The 13,679-nt window shown below is 46.5% G+C and overlaps 1 protein-coding gene across 3 annotated transcripts in view; it reads left to right on the top strand.

The window, feature by feature from the left end:
• Nucleotides 1–7,249, top strand: part of UACA (uveal autoantigen with coiled-coil domains and ankyrin repeats) — a 35,237-nt gene extending 27,988 nt beyond the window's left edge. For all 3 annotated transcript variants that reach the window (XM_083871144.1, XM_083871142.1, XM_083871143.1), the window contains 4 exons: nucleotides 636–3,299; nucleotides 3,796–3,948; nucleotides 5,139–5,204; nucleotides 6,434–7,249. In XM_083871144.1, the coding sequence (XP_083727270.1) occupies nucleotides 636–3,299; nucleotides 3,796–3,948; nucleotides 5,139–5,204; nucleotides 6,434–6,505 (2,955 nt within the window). In that variant the 3' untranslated portion in view covers nucleotides 6,506–7,249. The remainder of the gene's footprint in view (nucleotides 1–635; nucleotides 3,300–3,795; nucleotides 3,949–5,138; nucleotides 5,205–6,433) is intronic.
• The last annotated feature ends 6,430 nt before the right edge of the window (nucleotides 7,250–13,679 follow it).

Raw genomic sequence — 13,679 nt, 5'->3', positions numbered from 1 at the left:
CATTTCCCATATTAAATAAGGACAGTTTCCATATTAAATAGAGGCAGTTCCCATATTAAATAAGAAGTTCCCATATTAAATAAGAAATTCCCATATTAAATAAGGGCAGTTCCCATCTTAAATAGGGGCAGTTCCCATCTTAAATAGGGGCAGTTCCCATATTAAATAAGGACAGTTTCCATATTAAATAAGGACACTCCCCATATTAAATAAGAAGTTCCCATATTAAATAAGAAGTTCCCATATTAAATAGGGGCAGTTCCCATCTTAAATAGGGGCAGTTCCCATATTAAATAAGGACAGTTTCCATATTAAATAAGGGCAGTTTCCATATTAAATAAGGACACTCCCCATATTAAATAAGAAGTTCCCATATTAAATAAGGGCAGTTCCCATCTTAAATAGGGGCAGTTCCCATCTTAAATAAGGGCAGTTTCCATATTAAATAAGGACACTTCCCATATTAAATAAGAAGTTCCCATATTAAATAGGGGCAGTTCCCATATTAAATAAGTTTCCATATTAAATAAGGGCAGCTCCCATATTATTTACTAATCAATAAACACATGTATATGACCTATCAGAGCTGTGAACTTTGATTTATTTATTATTTTTTTGTACCAATTTCCCTCCAGTCCCGATCCATGCTGAGACCCCTGGAGCTCTCCCTGCCCACCCAATCACCCACCTCAGAGAAGGAAAGTTTAAAGAAGGAGCTGGAGAGCCTGAGGAGCAGCTTTGGGGCAGCCAAGGAGGAGATCAGCAAACTGCAGAGGGAGCTGTCCCTGAAGGGCTCCGAGTGCCGAGCTCTGGCCTCCCAGTGCCAGAGAACCAAGGCTGAGTCTGACAGCCAGGTCAGGCAGCTGGAGGACGCCCTGAAGGACGTGCAGAAGAGGATGTTCGACTCCGAGGGCAAAGTGAAGCAGATGCAGAGCCATTTCTTGGCTCTGAAGGAGCACCTGGCCAACGAGGTGGCCTCGGGCAGCGCCAAAGCCACCCAGGAGCTCAAGGAGCAGCTCCAGGAGATGAAAACAAAATATGAAGGAGCTTCAGCCGAGGTGGGGAAATTGAGGAACCAGATGAAGCAGCATGAGTTGCTGGTGGCTGAATTCAGGAGCGACGAGGGGAGGCTGCTGGAGGAGAAGAAGAGGTTGCAGAAGGAGCTGGTGAAGTTGGAAGGGGAGAGGGATAAGAGGGGCAGGAATGTGGTGGAGTTGGAGGGGCAGCTCAGGGAGGCAGTGGCCAAACTGGCCCAGGCTGTGAGCGCAGAGAGCTTTGAGGAGATGAAGAACTCGCTGGCAAACGAGGTGAGTGAGAAGGCAAAGAGGTTGGCAGAGCTGGAGGGGGAGAAGGAGAAACTGCAGGCAGAGGTGATGCTTTTACAGAAGGAATGTGAGAGCCAGAGAGCTGAGCTGGCACAGCGTGTGAAGCCAGAGGAGCACCAGCAGATGAGGAGAGGCTTCGAGCAGAGGAAAGAGGAGCTGGGGAAGGCAATTTCTGAGCTGTCACAGAAAAACGAGGCTCTGCAGAAGGAGCTGGAAAGATCCCAGGCTGACAACAAGGTGCTGAAGCAGCAAGTGCAAATGCTAAAAACTGAAATTAAAAGCCAGAACGTGCCTTTAAAAATTCATGAGGAGCTGAAGAAAACAAACGATCAGGCTGTGGGTGACCTGACAAAAAAGCTTTTTGAAATAACAAAGAAGTACAATGAAAGCAAAGCAGAAGCTGAAAAGTTGCTGGCAGAGAAGAACGACTTAAGTGAGAACATCAGCCACTTCCAAGCCGTGTACCTGTCTCCAGAGCAGCACGAAAAAGAGGTGGAAGCTTTAAAATCTAATGGGATTGAGCTGGAAAAGCAGCTTGCTGAGCTTCAGAGGAAATGTGATGAGGAGCAAGCAAAAGTGGGGAAATTGGTGGCTGAGAACACGGGCCTGAGGGAGAGCCTGAGCGATCAGTATGTGCTGGCCACCACCCACGAGGAGGTCAAAACTGTCCTCAACTGCAGCCTGGAAAAGACCAACGGGGAGCTCTCAGAGCTGAAAGGCAAAATTGGAGAGATAAAGCAAGAGTTCCTGAGGGTGAACGAAGAAAACGGAGCTTTGAAAAATCAGGTGAAACTCTTACAGAACCAACTGAGAACGGAGTATATCAGTTTAAAGGATCACGAAACCAAGGTAAACGCTTTAAATAAAAACGTGCAAGAGCTGCAGGAGAACAATGCTGCCATCAGGGCTGAGCACGAGAGGGGGCAGGATGAAATCTCACAGTTGCACGTAGAAATTGAAGCCCAGAAGAAGGAACTGGACACGATCCAGGAGTGCATCAAATCCAAATACGCCCCGGTGGCCTCCTTCGAGGACAGGGAGCAGAGCTTTGAATCCACGGTGAAAGAATTGAAGGCACAGCTGCAGGAGCAGGAGCAAAGGTGCAGAGAGAGCGAGGAGGAGGCTCAGAGGTGCAGAGAGGAGAATGAGAAGCTCAAGGCTGGGCTCCTGTCCATCCAGAACGACCTGCAGCAGAACTACGTCCTGGCAGAGAAATCGCGGCGCCTGGAGCGGCTCTGCGCCAGCGGGATGGAGGAGCTCAACCAGCAGCTCAGGGCTCTGCTCACGAGGTGCACAGGACAGCAGGAGGGCCAGCAGGAGCAGCCCCTGGGCCAGCAGCTCCCTGCAGAGCAGCTGGAAGCCCTGAGGGAGGCTCTGGGACGCACCGTGGAGGAGCTGCAGGAAGCTTTGAGCAAAAAGGAGGAACGTTACGGAGAGGAAACTCTGCGGGTCGGGGAGCTGCAGCAGGAGCTGGCTGAGCTCAGGGAATCCTCAGTACCTCTGCTGGAATATACCCAGCTAAAGGAAAGGCTGGAAGGAGAAATCACAACCATCAAGTCCAGGCTGAAGGAGAAAGAGGCAGAAAGCCAAGGCAGGAGTGAGGAGGTGCTGAGGCTGCAGGAGGAGCTGCGGCTGAGCCAGCAGGCTCTGGCAGAGCTGCAGGGCCAGGAGGTGGTGGCTGTGGCAGAGTACAGCTCCATGAAGAGCGCCCTGGAGGCCCAGGTGAGCACCATGGCTGGCCACTTGGCCAGCATGAGCCAGAGGTACGAGCAGGCCTGTGAGGAGGCCGTGCAGGCCAGGAGGAACGAGATGTCCCTCAAGGATGAGAAGGAGCTGCTCCAGCTGAGGAGCTGCAGCATCGAGCAGGAGATCAAGGACCAGAAGGAGAGGTGTGACAAGTCACTGACAACCATCCTGGAGCTGCAGAAGAGGATCCAGGAGTCTGCAAAGCAGGTGGAAGCCAAGGACAACAAGGTGAGATGTGGGGTTTGTGCTCCCCTCGCTCTCAGGGACTCCTGAGGTGTTCCAGCACCTCTTTGTGCTGAGCTTTAGGTTACCCAGGGCTGGCCCAGAGCAGCTCAAGTCCTGATTTTGCATTATGCAAAGTTTTTTCCACTCCTTTATATGTTCCGAGCATTGTGGAGTATTTAAATTTAGTTAAAACTTCAGACTTTTAGGGATATCAGCTCCTCCTTCCACTGGAGCTGTGTTTGTTGGGTATCTCTGAAGGTTCACTGTTGTTCCTAGAAATCAGACCTTGGAATATCTTTGTCTCCTCTGTTTTTTCAGTCCCTCATGTCCCTGCTGATCTGGACCTGGCACACCCCAGTGACAGGAACCAGCATGTCAGGAAAGCCAAATCCTCTCTTACCAAGCTGACCTTCCTCACACTTGAAAAAAAACATGAAAAAACCAGCGAGACATCCTTAAATGACGTTTTCTGTGGTTATGTTTTTTTTTTTTTTTAAAGATAACAGAGCTGCTGAACGACGTGGAGCGGCTAAAACAGGCTCTCAACGGCCTGTCCCAGCTGACTTACACCACTGGGATCCCCTCCAAGAGGCACAACCAGCAGGTGGAACTGCTCCAGAGCCAAGTGAAAACACTCCAGCAGCAGCTGGCTGTAAGTGCTCCCACAAGGTGTTTTTTTCGCCTGATGTGCAGTAGCATTGCTTAATTCTTTGTGTAAACAGGGAAATGTGGCTGGAGCAGGGCTGGAGCTGCAGCCTCACACTTCACTACTGCAGGATCCACTGTTTTGTTGAATTTTTTTTTTTTTTTTCCTCCCTGAGTTGTTGCTTCTCTGTAAATTTTTTTTTTTTTCCTCTTCAGTTTGAGTTGCAGCACTTGGCAGCTTTTCCAGATTAAAGAGGGATGTGAGCAAAGTAGGAGGATTGTTGGTTTTTGTGGGATATTCTGTTATAATCCTGCCAAGACCATTTCTGGATGTAAACTCAGTCAGTTCTTATAATCACATTTTTTTTTTTTTCTCACCTGGAAAAGGGTGAGGTGGTAATTTTTTCATGACCTGGAGTTGTGTTTCCTTTACCTGCAATCCCTGAGTGTGTTTTTCCTGCAGCACTGACATGTCCTGAGTGCTGGAATTTTGTGCAGCTTCAGTGAAAATCATTGTCAAAGCTGTGTCTGAGAAAAGTGAGTTCTCCTACTCCTGCTCACATCCACAAATATATTTTTAGAGTATTTGCAGGGTTGGTTCTTATAAAGCAAAATGTTCTAAAATGGGGTGGTTTTAACCAAACAGCTGATGCTGGTGATGAAATAAGTGTGCAGGGGGTGAAATAAGTGTGCAAGGCCAGGAGTTGGGCTCTGCTGGTCCCTTCCAGCTCAGGATTGTCTGTGATTTTGTGCTCTCAGCTCCTGCCTGGCTCTGGCAGCTTTTCCACCAAAACAGCAACAACTATTTTTTTTCCTTGGATTAACAGACGGGATAAAACTTTTTTAACCTGGAAATTCAGCTTTGGGTCGGTCTGGCTGTGCCTAAAACTGATAAAACTTTTTTAACCTTGAAATTCAGCTTTGGGTTGTTCTGGCAATGCCCAAAACTGATTGCAGAGGGCTGGGAGGGGCAGGAGCAGAGGTTCTGAGTGTGAGGAGTCGAGCTGTGTCCCCCAGGATGCTCAGAGGCAGCATCAGGAGGTGATCTCAGTGTACCGCACGGGATAAAACTTTTTAACCTTTAAATTCAGCTTTGGGTCAGTCTGGCAGTGCCCAAAACTGATTGCAGAGGGCTGGGAGGGGCAGGAGCAGAGGTTGTGAGTGTGAGTTGATCTGAGTCCCCGTTGTGTCCCCCAGGACGCCCAGAGGCAGCACCAGGAGGTGATCTCGGTGTACCGCACACACCTGCTCAGCGCCGTCCAGGTGAGCCACAGGGTACAAATCCTCCTGCTGGGAGGGGCTGGGGCTGCCCAGGGGGTTCTCTGGGGGTTCTGGGCACAGTTTGTGTGCAGGAGCATCCCAGGAGGGCAGGGAGAGGGGGCTGGGACACTCTGGGGTTATTGCAGGGGGAAAAAGGGTTCAGTCACAGCCTGGGCTGGAGGGAAACCCCAAAGAGAGAGGGAGAGGGAGGGTGTGAGTGAGGGAGGTGAGAGATGGGACAGGTAAGAGAGGAAAGGTAAGAAAGGTAAGAGAGGTAAGAGAGAGACCTTGTTCCAATCCATTCCATCTCCTTTTGTGTTGAATATTCTAATTTACAGTGACCAACCCTGTGTGAGATACAAACCCTACAGACTTTGCACACAGAGAACTGCTCTGTCACCACATCACTCTGTGCTCTAAACTCTAAAATCTACTTTTCTTATCCACCTTTTCCCTGATCCTTGGTGGGGCTGCACCCTTGGGTCCTTTTGTTTTCTGTCCTTCATCCCATCCCCAGCTCATCCTCATCCTCCTGATCACATCTCAAAGTTTCATTTCTGTTTCACTCCCAGGTTTTATATTTTGCCAGGCAATAATATATAATATCATTAATATCATATATTATATTAGATTAGATTAGATTAGATTGTGTTACATTATATTGTATTACATTATATTGTATTACATTGTATTGTATTACATTGTATTACAGTATATTGTATTATATTGCATTACATTATATTATATTATATTATATTATATTATATTATATTATATTATATTATTTCATATTATATTATATATTATATAATTAATATAATATATAATATAATTATATAATATTATATTATATTATATTATATTATATTATATTATATCATATATTATATTATATCATATCATATTATATCATATCATATCATATTACATAATATTGTATGGTATTATATTATTAATATATTATATATTATTTTATTATATTGTATTATTTAATATATAATATACAATATTTAATATAAAATATACAATAAAACATTGTATATTTTATTGTATTATATTATTAATATATTAAATATAATATATAATAATATATATAATATAATATAATATATATTCTATTAATATATATGAACATATATATGAATAATAATTGCCAGGCAATATCATATCTGTTAAGCTTTTCCTGTCCCACCTTTCCCACCATTTTTAACCAGTGTTTTCTGCTCCCCCAGGGCCACATGGATGAGGATGTTCAGGCTGCTCTGCTGCAGATCATCAGGATGAGGCAGGGCCTGGTGTGCTGAGCTGCTGCTGCTCTCTGGGCCTTGCTGTGCATCCTGAATTCAGTGATTCTCATAAAACCTGCAGTCACAGCTCTGCCAACACCAAACACCTCTCAAAAAAAGAAAAAAAAAATAAAATCAGAAGCATTTTCTTCTCCTAAAACACTAAAACAGGGCTGTGGCATCTCAGGCCTGACACTTTTTATTTGTCACGAGATGGATAAAAAGGTATAAAAAGAACATCTTTTAAAACTGTCAAAATGATGACATTTTGGAGGTTAAATTATTTCCGTGTTTGATTGACCATTCATTAAAGCAGGATTAAAGCTCCAGCTGATCCTTGAACTTGAAACTCTGGTGGGATGGTTTAAAAATAAACTGTGCAGAGTGTTGGAGCTTGTGCACGTCCCTTAATGATCCAGAAAAAGTGGTTTATTTGTCACAGTGCCTGAGCAGGATGTGCTGTGACAACACAGCAAAGAGTTTCAGTGTCTCTTGTAACTTGGCTGGCCGAGTTACAGCCTTTATTTAATATATAACTTTGAGATTTAGTGCCTTTGCTTTCTACAAGACTTGAGAAAATCAGGGGGTTTTTTTTCCATCCAAACACTTAACACTCCCTCCCCTCCTTCCCAAAAACTGAGCTGTAAATGATGATGTGATTTTAATCTTATTTACAGGGGAAGATTGTCAGTAGTGAGGATTTAATGAAAGGAGAGCTTTTAATTGCTGCAGCCTCCCTGTGAAAAAAAAACAAAAACCAAAGCTTCATTCTTTAACTGGAAAATTCTTTCCATAAAGGAATTTTATAAAAAAAACCCAAACCAAACCCATGAAATTTGTTACTGTTCAAGGGAAGGCTTTGAAAAATGAGCCTGGTAATGAAATGGGGCTGTTTAAATTGATCCAGCAGTGAGTGCTGACCTCAGTCCACTTTTTTAAAAAGCTTTTACTGATAACCACCAAGGGGGGAATCCTGATGCAGAAAAACCCAAACTTCCTCTCCATATTCCTGAAAAATGAGGGCTGGAGTCAGAGTTCCCTTCTTGGTGCTGTTTGGGCTTCCCCAGCTGCCCCTCCAGGCCTTTTTTGACACTAAAATTGTGTTTATCTCCCTTTTTTTCTCCCTTTTTGGGCTCCCCCAGCTGCCCCTCCAGGCCTTTTTTGACACTAAAATTGTGTTTATCTCCCTTTTTTTCTCCCTTTTTGGGCTCCCCCAGCTGCCCCTCCAGGCCTTTTTTTGACACTAAAATTGTATTTATCTCCCTTTTTTTCTCCCTTTTTGGGCAGAGTCTTGTAGGACTGGAGAGGCCGAGTGGAGGCTGCAGACAGTGCTGGATGTGCAGGGCAGTTTTCAGATAGAAATACCTTTAATATATTTACTAAATCTGTGTAGTGAGCCAGATCTGCTGCTGCTTTCCTTTAGTTTCTTAGAGGATTCTTACAGAAAACATCTCAGAGTAAAGAGAGTTATTTTTTTTTTTTTTTTTAGCCAAATTCTTTTAAGATTTCATTACTTGAAAACTTATTGGAGAGGATTTGTTTTGTTGTACTAACTGACCTATTTTCATACTGTGTTTCCTTATCCAGGGAGTTCTAGGTATGTTTTTATTTTTTTTTTTTCCTAAATCTCTTCCCCTATTAAAACATCAATAAAATAATTTCTTCTTTTTTTGTGTGTGTGTTGTGGTGATTAATTTTTTTTTTTTTTTTTTTTTTTTTTTTTGTAAGGTGAAGAAATGTGGAGTTTTGAGTTTTAGCAGGTGTGGATTGTGAATCCTGGGAAAATGGAGTGTCACTTTTAGGGACAGGAAAGAATCAAACACTCAGATTGAAGTGAGGAAAAGAAGCCAATTTTATTATAATTTGGGGTTTAAATATGATTTGGAATTTGATTAAGAATTGCAGGACAAGAAGAACACCTCTCTGACCCCAGGGGTCACTTCAGGAGTCCAGGGCAGAGAAACATGAAAACAATCTGCTTTATTTTTGAGAAACTCCAGAAGAAACATGTAAACAACCATCCAAAAATCTAAAAATCAAATCTCCAGGCTGGCCAAGCACAGCCCTGGGGAAGGTTCCACATCCCTGGCCAGGGGAGGAAATGGGAGGTCACCAGAGTGTCCAAAAATCTAAAAATCAAATCTCCAGGCTGGTGGAGTGAACAAGGCAAAGCACAGCCCTGGGGAAGGTTCCACATCCCTGGCCAGGGGAGGAAATGGGAAGGTCACCAGAGTGTCAAATGCCACCAGAGAGGCCCCAATGTCCCCTGGAGCAGCAGCAAAGCCACATTAACCAGGTAATGGAGCCTTGAGCTGCTCTTGGCACCAGTTTCTGTTGTGAAACAACTCCCTGGAAAGGGAATTTTGCCTTTTTTTTTTTTTTTTTTTTTGTCTGGCTGGGAAGTTGGAGTTTTACTGCTTTTGTCATCCCTTTGCCTGTGTTGCTCTGCCAACTCAGAAAATTACCTTTTAATAGGCAGCCCATCCACGTAATTGTCCCAGCCATTAGGTCAGATGGATTTTACAGGAAGGGAAAAAAGATGTTGAGCGTTTTCAGGGCCATTAACTCGTGCAGGGTTTCATTGGTGGGCTGCAGGGATATTTATTTTTTACATTTTGCAGAGCGAGGGGAGGGAATAAACTGCAGAGGAAAATGAGCTGCTTTTCCACTCGGTGAAACAACTCGTTTTATTTCATAATAATTAGTTTTACACTTCATTAAGTGACGGGGGGGGTTTTGCTTTTATACTTTAAGGATGCAGGGGAGATGATTTAAAAATTCTCAGCAGGGCTTCAAGTTCCAGATTTAGGAATGTAATGAGGAATTTCAGAGGGAGATGGGATGAGAATCAGTGTGAGTTCAGAGAAACCTCTGCTTTATATTATATAAAATATAATATTGTCTCACTGGAATTTGGGGTTTGGGAGGTTTTGAGTTCTGCCCCAGTGGACAAACAAGTGAGAAGTGCTGCAGGATCTGAGGGACACGAGTTGGACATTCAGGAGTGATTTCAAGGAGTGATTTCTCCTGCTGCTGTTGGAAAAAGCTCCAGCCCAGCCCAGGGAGCACCTTTGGGTGCTGGGGGCAGAAATGGGGCATTGCAGGGGAGGGTTTGGCTGCAGAGTTTGAGGGCAGCAGGTCCTGCAGGGCCCTCAACAGATGATTTTACAGGAGCCAGGAGTTCCAGTGTGGGCTGTGGGATTCCCTGGGGTGTTTTCCTGCAATTCCCAGGGGTGACATCCATGTTTTCCTGGAATTCCCAGGGGTGACATCCATGTTTTCCTGGAATTCCCAGGGGTGATATCCATGTTTTCCTGCAATTCCCAGGGGTGACATCCATGTTTTCCTGGAATTCCCAGGGATGATATCTGTGTTTTCCTGCAATTCCCAGGGTGATATCTGTGTTTTCCTGCAATTCCCAGGGTGATATCCATGTTTTCCTGCAATTCCCAGGGGTGATATCTGTGTTTTCCTGGGAATTCCCAGGGGTGATATCTGTATTTTCCTGCAATTCTCAGGGGTGACATCCATGTTTTCTTGGAATTCCCAGGGGTGACATCCATGTTTTCCTGCAATTCCCAGGGTGATATCTGTGTTTTCCTGGAATTCCCAGGGTTTTCCTTGCCTGGAAGGGAATGTCCCCATCTCCTCTCCAGCTCTCAGCACCTGCTCTGAGCTGCAGCTCCTTGGAGCTGCCAAATCCCCCAAAATCCATTTCAGAGGCAGCTCAGAGGGATCTCAGCTCCTCAGGCTGCTCCCCTGGAGGTTTTGGAGGTTTTGGAGGTGCAGAATCCTCCTCACACACGCAGAGTGGGAGGGTGCACTGGGAGCTTTGCTGTCCCCGTGTGCTCCTGGCACAAAATCCACAGAAATCCCTGTCTCTGACACCTCTCACATCCCACTCCTGCCACGAGGTGAAAAAGGAGATAAATCGGTGGGCACTGGAGCAGGGCCTGCCTGGGGTGGGAGGGAGTTCCTGGGCAAGCAGCAGAGGGTGTGGGGAGGGCACAAAAACAGAATAATTTGAGCAGCTTTGAAGAATTCTGCCAGTTCTGCCTTTTTCTTTTTCCTCTCCTGAGTGAGGACAGAAACAGCCCTGAGGAAGAGGATGGAGGGAAAAGGCTCTGGAGATTCTCTGGGTGGAATCCACAAGCAGAGGGGGACAAGGACACACTGTGGGGTCAGAGGGAAGGGTTTAGGTGGGATTTGGGAAGGAACAAAACCACCCCAGGTCACCTTTGCAGTATCTCCAATGGATGCAATGGATGGAGACTCCAGGGACACATTTGGGAGTAAATTACATGGAACAAATCAACCAAATCTGTTCCTAAAGTGCTCCCGTGCCTTTGGAAACACTCACTGACTGCTGGGGAGATTTAAAGGGTGTTTTAATCCATTCTGATTGGGTTCTTGCCTTTCTTTTTATAAGGTGAGCTGAACAAACCCCACCCAGCACTGGGGGAGTCTGTGCTCCATCCCTGCAGCTGCACAGGGGGAACATCCCAAATACTCCTTGGGAAAGGCTCTGGGTCCCCAAATCTGAGCTCTGACCCAGAGCAAGGAAGGAAAAATCAATTTGGAGCCACTTTGGGCAGTTGTCCCCTGCTCCAGTCCCCACCCAACCTGGCCTGGGACATTCCAGGGCTCCAGGGGCAGCCACAGCTGTGCCAGGGCCTGCCCACCCTGCAGGGAACAATTCCTGCCCAAAATCCCATCCAATATCCCTGCCCTGGGCAGTGGGAGCCATTCCCTGTGTCCTGTCCCTCCAGCCCTTGTCCTGGAGGGGTTTGGGGCTCTGTTCCCAGTGAGTTTGGGGCTCTGTTCCTGGTGGGTTTGGGGCTCTGTTCCTGGTGGGTTTGGGGCTCTGTTCCTGGTGGGTTTGGGGTTCTGTTCCCAGTTTTTTTGGGGCTCTGTTCCCAGTGAATTTGGGGCCCTGTTCCCAGTGGGTTTGGGGCCCTGCTCTCTTTGGGTTTGGGGCCATATCCCAGTGGATTTGGGGCTCTATTCCCAGTGAGTTTGGGGCTCTGTTCCTGGTGAGTTTGGGGCTCTATTCCCAGTGAGTTTGGGCTCTATTCCTGGTGAGTTTAGGGCCATGTTCCAGGTGAATTTAGGGCCATGTTCCAGGTGAATTTAGGGCCATGTTCCAGCTATTTCTGGCTCTGTGTTTGGGATCACCTGGGTTCAATCCCTGTCTCCTGTTGGTGCCTTTTCTGCCAGGGGCAGTGCCCGTGGGGGCACAGCAGGTCCCTGCCTGGCTGGGGCAGGGTGGGGACAGGGGTGGGGACAGGGGTGGGGACAGGGGTGGGGACAGGGATGGGGACAGGGGTGGGGACAGGGTGAGGACAGAGATGGGGACAGGGGTGGGGACAGAGATGGGGACAAGGGTGAGGACAGAGGTGAGGGCAGAGGTCCCTGCCCTGGCACGGGCCCTGCCAGGGCAAAGTTGATGTGCCAAGCCTTGGGAATGTGTTTGAACTGGCTCAGGGAGCTGGACTGATCAATACTGAGCTGAGCTCAGCCCTGATTCCCTGTGTGAAAAACGAGCTTCACTTTTTGGTAAATTTTAAGAAATATGTTTAATAAAAAAAATAAAAGACAATTAGGAGATAAAAAAGCAAAGTACGGCCGGGTGACTCAGCACTCAGCCAAGTCCACACTCTGCTATATCAGAGATAATATTTAAATACTCTTTCTATTGCATCAGTTTATGAATATTCATATTTTTTCATAAACTAGTTTCCATGCTTTAGGAACTGTTTCGTATGGCCTTTCTTTGGGTTTGCCTTTTTAGAGCATTTGTGTTTCTGGGCTGTGTCTTCATTGTCACCTCCAGCTGGGCCTGGGGCCAGACTTTCTTCAGGTGGGAGATGCTGATAGTTGGTGTATCAATAGCAGAGTCTTCTTTACGTGTTCACTGGATTTATCCCCACCAAACACACAGTTTAAGCACACACTTACATCAACTACTACCACTATGCTTAATTTTCTTTTACTAATAGCAGAAATAAAAAATAATATATATATAATAGATCTTATATCCTTACCACAACATTATTAATCATATAACACCCACCTTGCCAAAAGCCAATTTTATAATCTACATTTATAACACCTGATTGCAAACACCCCCTCGTTATCCATCCCCAGCCCCGCGGGGACTTCCCCTGGCACTTCACATTCCCGACAAACCGTTTGCTCCAAGGGATTGTTGTCATTTGAAGGTTTAAATCAGCTCTTTGAGCCCTCACTGCTGTAAATAAAGAGCTCCACCACCTTCCCAACCTCTCTCAGGGACCCCAGTGCCGGAATCCCCTTTAACACTCTCGTGTTAAAGAAACCCCAAACTCACCCTGGGAAAAAAAAAAAACCAACTCCTTTATAGGAAAATCGGTGAAACGAGCGGCTGGTTTTTTTAAACCACATGTTCCTCATTTTTTCCCTTTTTTTATTGCTTTAACGTGTCTGTGCTGGAGCGGAGCCCCGGGAGGCTGCGGGTGCCAGCGGCACACCTGGCCCAGGCCGGGACAACCCGGGGCTGCCCTTTCATCTGCTCTGATTGGAACCACGCCTTGGCCCCACATCACACACAAGGAGCTCCAAACCATCCTCGGAGTTGGCCCTGTGAGGCTGGTTTTGGTTTTTTTTTTTTTCCCTTTTTTTTTGGAGCTGATGTCCTGGCAGAGGCAGGAAAGCGTCGTGTGCAATGTGGCGAGCAGAGCTCGCGGGCGGCCCGGCCAAGGGCTGTAAATTATGGCTTTAATTTCTCGCTTTATGGGCTCTTGTTGACTGCAGATCAATAGGAAAAAGGTGCACGGAGCCACCTCTTTTAATTAAAATGCTGCTGGGGGTTGAGGGGAGGAGGGAGAGGAGGAGGAACCTGGAGCAGTTCCCAGTGCGGGGTTTGTGTCTCTCTGAGCGCTGCCCCGGCTTCTCCAGAGGCCGATTCCTCCCGGAGAACCGACCCCAGGGAACCTCAGCGGGACACCCTGAGCTGGAATGGAGCCACAGGGAGCCCTGAGCCAACCCCGGGCCCTGCACTGAGCCCCCCAAAGTCCCACCCTGTGCCCGCGTGGGTCCAAACGCTCCTGGAGGTCTGGGAGCCTTGGGAATGTCACCAAACCCTTGGGAATGTCATCAAATCCTTGGGAATGTCATCAAATCCTTGGGAATGTCATCAAATCCTTGGGAAAGT

This window comes from Zosterops lateralis, assembly GCF_965231275.1.
Source record: "Zosterops lateralis genome assembly, chromosome: 13".
In the NCBI taxonomy this organism is placed as follows: domain Eukaryota; kingdom Metazoa; phylum Chordata; class Aves; order Passeriformes; family Zosteropidae; genus Zosterops; species Zosterops lateralis.
This window is presented reverse-complemented; position numbering and strand designations above follow the sequence as displayed.